The 8645-nt window shown below is 49.2% G+C and overlaps 1 protein-coding gene across 3 annotated transcripts in view; it reads right to left on the reverse strand.

Annotated features, from left to right (window-relative positions):
• ZDHHC9 (zinc finger DHHC-type palmitoyltransferase 9) overlaps window positions 1-7981 on the reverse strand; it is a 31407-nt gene extending 23426 nt beyond the window's left edge. The window contains exons 1-3 of one of the 3 annotated variants that reach the window (XM_049705250.1): window positions 7785-7980; window positions 7376-7443; window positions 5882-6183 (exon numbers count right to left, since the gene is read on the reverse strand). In XM_049705250.1, the coding sequence (XP_049561207.1) occupies window positions 5882-6048 (167 nt within the window). In that variant the 5' untranslated portion in view covers window positions 6049-6183; window positions 7376-7443; window positions 7785-7980. Of the gene's footprint in view, window positions 1-5881; window positions 6184-7375; window positions 7444-7784 lie in introns of all 3 variants that reach the window. The other 2 variants (XM_049705251.1, XM_049705252.1) reach the window with 2 other exon arrangements.
• Window positions 7982-8645: the final 664 nt, after the last annotated feature.

The raw sequence follows: 8645 nt of genomic DNA on the forward strand, positions 1-8645 counted from the left end.
AGACTGAATCTCCACAGAGCAGCTCTGCAGAGAATACTCTCTTGGTTAGAGATCATGATAAAGTCACTTTTTCCTCTTCCTAATCTCACCTAAGGAATTCAGGAACCTGGACCTTGTCACTGTAGGCACAGATATTCTGCCATGTCAGAGTCCGGCTTTGGTCTACCCAGCCCTGTGTCTCCTCAAACCTGCTAAGTTTGTTATCAGATTGCCTCTTCTCTTCCTCCTGTCCATGGGGACACGGTGTCCCTTTCATCACCATCACCCACAGAGTAACATGGTAGGGAGCACACACTGCTTAATTTTTCTCTGAGCTGTCCTCATCCCAGCAGCAGGGACTAGGGGCAGCGACAGCAGTGATAACCTCTTGTAACACACAAAGCTTACTTGCTAAGTTCACACTTAGACATGGGCTCCCTTGTCCCTGCAAGGCTACCAGAATGCCATGCTGGAACGCTGTCAGTTTTCCACAAAGATGCCTTCGTTTTCTAGGAGCATGGGCTAGGGAGGCCAAAATAACCTGGAGTCCACTAAGGTAACACAAACACTAGCTAGGAAGACCCCAGAATATGTGTGTCCAGCACTCAGCACTATGCACATCTTCAGTAATCTGCACGTCTTCACGATTCCGTATTCAAAAGGTAACAATGAGATGAAAAGTAGTGTCATATAGGGCTTCCCTGGTGGCACAGTGGTTGAGAGTCCGCCTGCCGATGCAGGGGACACGGGTTTGTGGCCCGGTCCGGGAGGATCCCACATGCCGCGGAGCGGCTGGGCCCGTGAGCCATGGCCGCTGAGCCTGCGTGTCCGGAGCCTGTGCTCCACGACGGGAGAGGCCACGACAGTGAGAGGCCCGCGTACCGCAAAAAAAAAAAAAAAAAAAAAGTAGTGTCATATAAAGGCACTGGCTGGCCGATCGATCTTGATGAAATAACCCCATTTCTGTAGACTTGGTTTTGTCACCTGCAAAAGGATAGGGATAGTCTCCAATGCCCCCTCCGGCTCTATCACTCTATGATTCTGTGAGTCAAGACTGTTACATTTTAAGTGCATCCAGAATGTATCAATTCAGCAACATTTATTGATCACCTACTCTATGAAAGGCCTGGCAGAGGGCACTGTGGGGGCCACATAGACACAGAAGATGGTCCCTGACATTGAAAGAGCTCGAAGTGTAATCACCACAGAATTCAGAAATATAAAAAATGTCATATAATTACATATTAAATGACTGGTATGTACAATTAGTCCTGAGAATGCAGAAATTACTAGAAAAATTTCATGAAGGAAGGAAGACTCAAGAAGGGACTTGAAAAAGAGGTAGAATATGAATAGGCTAGAAGTGGGACAATTACTAAGCAGTGCTACAAAACTTCTTTCAGTTCATCCAATTCAACGACTCCTCTGTACATCAGGAGCACCCAGGAGGGTCAGTCCAACAGGGTTTGATAGTGCCTTGATACGGTTTCCTCTAGATATAGCACAGTGAGGCATAAGCACTGATCATAGCAGCAAACTACTTCTACTTCAGGGGTCAAGAGTCACACAATCATTCTTGCCACAAGAGAAGTCTCAGGACCTTGACCCCACTAGTGATCTGGTCACAACGTTAAAAGAGACAGCTAGGAAGCCACTTCCAGAACACAGTGCACTTGGTCCTTTCCCCAAGCTTTATGAGGAAGTTGAATTTGACTAAATACCACAATAGCCTTTCAGTAGCTGGACAGCTCACAGGTTGTCAGTGTCATTCTGCTATAGTGTCCTAACATTCCCGGCCAAGCTGTTTGCTATGTGTTCATCACACAAGCTGGACAGGGTTTGGGCAAAAAGGACTGAGAACGGTTCATGTGCTCAAAGCTCACACTTCCTAAATACCTCATCCTAAGAATACATTAGGAAGTTTTTTTTTTTTAACTAAAGTATTTTTTTGAAGTATAGTTGATTTACAATGTTGTGTTAATTTCTGGTGTACAGCAAACTGGTTCAGTTATATATACATTTTTTTTTATATTCTTTTCCATTATGGTTTATCATAAGATACTGAATATAGTTCTCTGTGCTGTACAGTAGGACCTTGTTGTTTATCCATTCTATATATAAAAGCTTACATCTGCTCACCCAAACCTCCCACTCCATCCCTTCCCCACCCCACCCCACCCCCGCCGGCAACCACAAGTCTGTTCTCTACGTCCCTGAGTCTGTTTCTGTTTCATAGATAGGTTCATTTGTGTCACATTTTAGAGTCCATATATAAGTGATATCATATGGTATTCATCTTTCTCTTTCTGACTTACTTCACTTAGTATGATAATCTCTACTTGCAAGGAAATTCTTTTTTTTTAAGTACTGTACAATTTACACTCTGCTTCAAAATTCAAAGACATTTTTACTACAGATACAATTACATTTAAAATACAGCTACCTACTGGTAATCTTCTATCCCCTCCTTTTCTGTGTGTGTATTTGAATTTTCCAGACAGACACAAGAGTTATATAGAATTTCAGACTCTCAGAGTTGCAAGAGGCCTAGTGATAATCTAGCCCAATTTCCCATCCTGGGCAGGAATCCACTCTGTGACAGCAGCCCTGAGAGATGGCTACCCAGCTTCTTTGGAAACACTTCTAACAATACAGAGCTAACTCGCTCCTGGATGGACCACCTTTGTTCATTTTACGTATTCAACCTACTGTCTGTCCACTGAAAATTACAGGTCCCTCCTTTGAGAAATCTAAACGTGTAAAGGCAAAATCCAAAAATAAAAAGATGTCCACTGGCACTACTAACACTGCATGTTTTTCATCAAGGGGCGCCCACATGCCTGACCAGATTTCTCAAGCCATCTGGCTGACCCAGGGCTGTGCCGCGAGTGGTTATAAATCACCTCACACTCGTTCCTATGCACCTGCTGCAAGCAGGACGCTGTTACTAAATGCAGGTCCAGATGTGCCTCAAGATCTGAACTTTCTTCCTCAAGGCCAAAATGCAGCAGCCAGGGGACATATAGTCTACGCTCCTAGACAGTTTAAAGATGAAAAGAGACAGCCCTTTGTCACTGGTGGTTCAGACACCCTCAACTGCCTGAAGGCAGGGGGCTAGATCAGCTGATTTTTTTTTTATGCGCGGTACGGGGGCCTCTCACTGTTGCGGCCTCTCCCGTTGCGGAGCACAGGCTCCGGACGCGCAGGCTCAGCAGCCATGGCTCATGCGCCCAGCCGCTCCGCGGCATGTGGGATCTTCCCGGACCGGGGCACGAACCCGTGTCCCCTGCATCGGCAGGCGGACTCTCAACCACTGTGCCACCAGGGAAGCCCCCAGCTGATTTCTTGAGGTCTCCCTAAGTTTTCATACTAGCGAAGGAGCCCATATTCTGCCCCCAAACCCTATCCACCACCACGTGGTGGGTAGTAAACTACAGACCCCAAAGAAAAAGGTCAACCAGAAAGAAATGTCATTCCTCAGAGGCATGCTGGTATCCTCTGTACTGCCTGTCATTGGTTAGGCTCAAGGCAGCTGCCACCTAGAGTGCCTGTGTGTCTGCATATGACAGACAGATGCATGCACACTCACAAACACAGATTCTACCATTCTCAGTAAAAAAAGCATTCATTGCCAGGGTCCTCTCCCCTTTGGTCAGATGTAGCCTTCCCCACTCCACTGCTCAGCTAACACGTTTACTTCCTTCTCCCCTCCGGCCTCCTTACTCCCTCCCCCAAGCCCTACCCTCAAAAATATTTACCCCACAGACAGCTGGAACCCAGGGCAGTTTACAAACAACCTCGCCCTTCATATCTGAGGGCAAAGCGCAAGAAATAACTTGGGGGAAAAGTCATCTTGGTAGAAAACCCAACCTGCCTCTGTCAAACAGTAACTTGGCTAATTACAAGCTTCATCCCACAGGCAGTTTTCTTCAGAGGCCTTCAGGGCCGAAGTGGAACAGATCCGTATCAGACTCTGTCTGGCTCCCAGATACAAAAAGGGTCAAATGCCAGTAGCTCCAAATTTCAAGTTCCCTTGGCCAGTCAAACCAGAGGTTTCCTGGGCCCAGAATTACCAGCTCACTCAGGGTCTAGAAACAAATCTCATCTCTGTTTTGAATGGTTCCAACCACAAAACTTTAACCCTGGGCGGGGCAGGGAGGGTGGCAAAAGAGCTAGTGATTCAGCAGAGGAAGGAGTGAGAATGATAGAAAGCAGAGTTCATCTCTGCACTTCCAAAAAGAAGCAAGGCAGGAATAAAGCAAAGAAAACTTGGAGAAGGGTGAGGAGTGGGGAAACATTTTTTTTAATGTTATGCATATGCCTGCCCACCTGCACACACTCACTTGTACCACACATAGGTACACACACACACAAGTACACACACACACACACTCAGCCACGAAACTCAGACTGGAAAGCAGCTAAGAAGCCAACATCAAACTGTCTGACTTTGCCAAATACTTTACAAAGTCAGCAGCAATAGCAGCAACAGAAGTGCCTTTGACAAAGAGGTCCTCTGACCTTACTTTCCTCGCCCTGTTATAAACTACGTCCCCCTCCTTCCTCTGCTGTTACTCAAGCCAGCTGCAAACATCAAAAAGTCCGGTAAAGGGCTTCCCTGGTGGCGCAGTTGTTGAGAGTCCGCCTGCCGACGCAGGGGACACGGGTTCGTGCCCCGGTCCGGGAAGATCCCACGTGCCGCGGAGCAGCTGGGCCCGTGAGCCATGGCCACTGAGCCTGCGCGTCTGGAGCCTGTGCTCCGCAACGGGAGAGGCCACAGCAGTGAGAGGCCCGCGTACCGCAAAAAAAAAAAAAAAAAAAAAAAAAGTCCGGTAAAGCAACCCAAAAAAAAATCACTCTTGATGCACTGGGTAAGCCTGAAGCCCTTATAGAAGAAAGACAAAAATGAGCCCCAAGAGACCAGAGCTCATTTTAATTACCCACGAAGTCTGGCCAAGAAGCCCTGTCCTCCGTCCCATGGCCACACCCCCTCATGGGAGCTCCATTTCCAGGTCACCGGGGCACAGGAACTGTAGCAGGCTCCTATTAGGTGTGGTTCACAGTCCACAAACACACCTCTTGGCTCCTCAAGGCCTTCCTCATAATACTGTAATCCCAAACCGATCATCATTACTCCCAGCCCTAGAGTGTACAGCATTCTCAGCATACCCAGGAGTCATGCCACAGTACCCTAGAATCCAACTGGCCACTTCCCTTGAGCAGTAACCTACACGGACTTCAAACAGTGGCTCTAGTACTAGCTATTACATCACAGAAAAAATAACTCCAAGGCTGGTATCAGGCACACACAGAATAGAGAGTTATGTTGAGCGATTTTGAGTGAAAGAAAGAGCAACTCACATTTAATAAGCACATATGTGCCACACACACAGCTAGATTGTGGCACAGCTGAGGCTGGAACCAATCTGCAGGTTCCCAATTCAGTTGGCTTTTCAATTTAACAGCTAACTGAGAGCTGAGCCCTAAGGAAATAGGACCCAGAATAACAGAATAAGTGAGTATTATGGGGTGGAGTTATGACCACGGGGCGTGCCCCTAGGCTCAGGAGGGGTAGGGAAGAGGCAGTCTGTCACTAAGCACCTAAGGAGACCACTGAAAAGGGGAGGTGAGTAATAAAGACAAACTCTTTTATTTCCCAAGTGTTCCAAGGGTGGCCCCAAATCAGTGCTATAAAATTGGTATCAAGGGTCTTGGTGTTTCTAGGAGGCACATACTCTGCTGTAAGCTCAAAGCAATGAATTCAGTTGGCATGATCTATAGACATTGCCCAAGAGGACAATGACAGCCATCCAAGGACTAGCCACAAACTCCCCAGAAAGAAGGCTCTTCCCCTGGACCCAAGGTAACCATAATCAGGCAACTGTACTCAATGGAAACTCACTCGAAGGCGAAGAAGAGTGTACACGTCCCCAGGATGAGGAAGAGGGTCAAATAGAAGATGCCCTTTTGCCGGGCCATCATCACGCGGCCATCACAACAGAAGGTGTTCCTGCCTGGGAGTTTCTCCCATTTCCGTGTCACCTTCTTTCTCACCACCATCACAGACATGATTGGAATTCCTGGTCCAAAATGGGTTTTGTGATTACAAGAGGGAAGAAACAAAAGCTGAGCCCAGCTTTGAAATCACGTTGCCTGCTATTGCTGCCGCTGGGTCAAACATCATCAGAAGTCCAATTTCTAGCCCTAAGAAAAAGCACACACACACACACACAAATGAGACAGGAACAAGAAAATGCAGTTCAATCTTCCTTTCCCAGAGGCAGAAAGATGAGCACTGCTTGAAGGGATGGGGGTGAAGAAATGGGAGAGTTTATTTCCAATCTGTTTTTGTCCCCTAAAAGAAGAAAAGGTTAAAGGTTCTCAAAAAGAGAAGGGGGCTAGCAAATCTTCTTAAATATACCCCTTTACTTCCAATATAATACTGATGATGTGATTATCATAGAACCTTGGAACTAGAAGGGATTTTGTAGCTGATAGGCCCAATTATTTTGTTTTGGAAATGAGTAAAGTGAAGACCGAAGAGGGGAGATAACTTCTCCAGGGTCACAAAGCCATGAAGCGAAGCCAAGAAAACAGGTCTGCTGACTTTCAGTCCAGGGAACTTTCCACTATACCATATTTTTCTATAATCATCACAAAGAGGACTCTAAAAATAATAGTAGAGTTTCTGCCCTTAAGGGGCCATTCCCACCCCTCCTCCAGTTCTTCGCCTTCTTTCTTCAATTAGCCACTCAAATGTGAATCACACCAGGGAACAAGTCATCCTCTGGCAGAGCTAGGAGGTTGTGGACACTCTGTACACAAACCCAGGTTGTATTTACTCAAAACAGATTTCCCCTAATCAAACCCTCCTAACTTCCTGAGTCCAGGAAATGAACCAACCTTGCTGGTCTAGCCTAACATTGGTGGGAATCTTAATGAAACCACATCACAGACCTGTAGGTGAAAGGCTGACTTAAGCAGGAGAGGTTCTGATATGGCTGGGGGGAGGAGGGGCGGGAGGGGGGGACGGCAGCAGTCAAGAAAAGTCATAAAGGTGCTTTCTGGGACATTTCAGAAGTACCATCTCCACTTAGCATCCTGAATCCCCAGGCCCAGCCTTTCTCTGCCACTGCCACCCTTCTCCTCCTCTCAGGTCGGGTGCTGTGGCCTCTATTTACTGATACCACATGCCCCGCGCTGGCAAGAATGAGGCGGAAGCCTGCAGCCCAACTGACTGATGAGAAACAACCAACTCGAAATCATTCCTGGGCTGGAGAGGGTAAGGGTCCCAAGAGAGACAAGGAACTGAGCAGGGAAAGGAGAAGGTGGAAGGCTTGGGAAAGGGGAGGGGGCACCAGAGGTACAGAGAACACTTCCTTTGTGTAAAACTAACCTGGAAAACAATCTTCTCCTGATAAACCGGCCCAGCGAGAGAAGAGAGACCAGGAAGGGGAACCGGGCCTGGGAGAACAAAGATCAAAATCCGTCAAGAACCAGCGACCGGCCCAACGGCACGGGGCCGAGGCCAGAGTCCCAGGCGGGCGGCGGGCGCGGCCTCGGGAGGCCCGCCCTGCCTCGGCCACGCCGCCGACCACCGCCCCGGGCAGGTTGGGACGTGCGCCACCTCCGCACGCTCGTACACACTCACACACGCCCCGCCACGTGTAGTCACCCCCGGCCAGGGGCTCGGAAGTTGCCTAGCCGAGAAGGGGAGAGCCAGGGTCCGCGCGTCCCGGAGCAGCCGCGGGAGCGGTAGACCACGCGGCCGAACCCCGGAGACCCCCACCCCCACCCCTTGTTACCTGAACCCCGGAGACAGAACTCGGCCGGGAACCGAGGCCAGGTCCCAGGGGACCGCGTCGGCCGCCCGAGGTGGCAGCGGCTTCTCCCCAGCCCTGAGGCTGCCTCCTCCTGACAAGGGGCCCCAATGGTCGGGGCCCTAAACCAGCTGTGGCAGCCGCCCACCACTGGGCGAATGGAACGCTCCTCACGTCACCAGGTCGTTCCAGTAGTTGCTCGCCCTCCATTGGCTGATCCTCCTCGGTGCCTCCGCCTCTGCCACCCCTGCCCCGAACTACCGTTGGCTGAGCCAAACGCCGCTCGACGATGCCTCCGCCCCACTCTCCCACCCATCTCCCGGCTTCTTGCCCACCTGCCAAGCCATTGCCAGACTCCCTTTGGGGTCTGAGCGCCAATGTGAAGTGTCGCCTTCTATTAATATAGTTCCAAAGAGACTGGGGTGAAGGGTAGTGCCAATGGGACCAGGAGGGACAGGGGACCTGCCTCCCCCGACACGTACTGTGAGACGCTGAAGCAACACTGGCTCACAGATCCCGGTGCTCACCCCAAACTAGGTCCTCCCTGGGCCTCTCCAGCCCTGCTTGCATGAAATCAACTGCGACTCGGGATTTTACTCTTTACCGGCGTAAAAACAAGTCCTCTGCCTCCCAAGTCCTATTCACTAGGTAGGGACCCCACCTCTGTCCCAGTCACCCTGGCCTGCAGCTCTAAGGCTTTCAGAACAAAACAAACGTAAAAAGGAACTTGAAAGGAATAACTGTCCCCAAGAATAGAATAATTTTGCAGTATCGTAAACAAAAAAATTGACAGTGATGAGTTTAGAGAAACTCTACTTACAGGATGTAAATTCTTTCAGGTAGATA

Source organism: Orcinus orca, chromosome X (assembly GCF_937001465.1).
Source record: "Orcinus orca chromosome X, mOrcOrc1.1, whole genome shotgun sequence".
Taxonomy (NCBI): Eukaryota; Metazoa; Chordata; class Mammalia; order Artiodactyla; family Delphinidae; genus Orcinus; species Orcinus orca.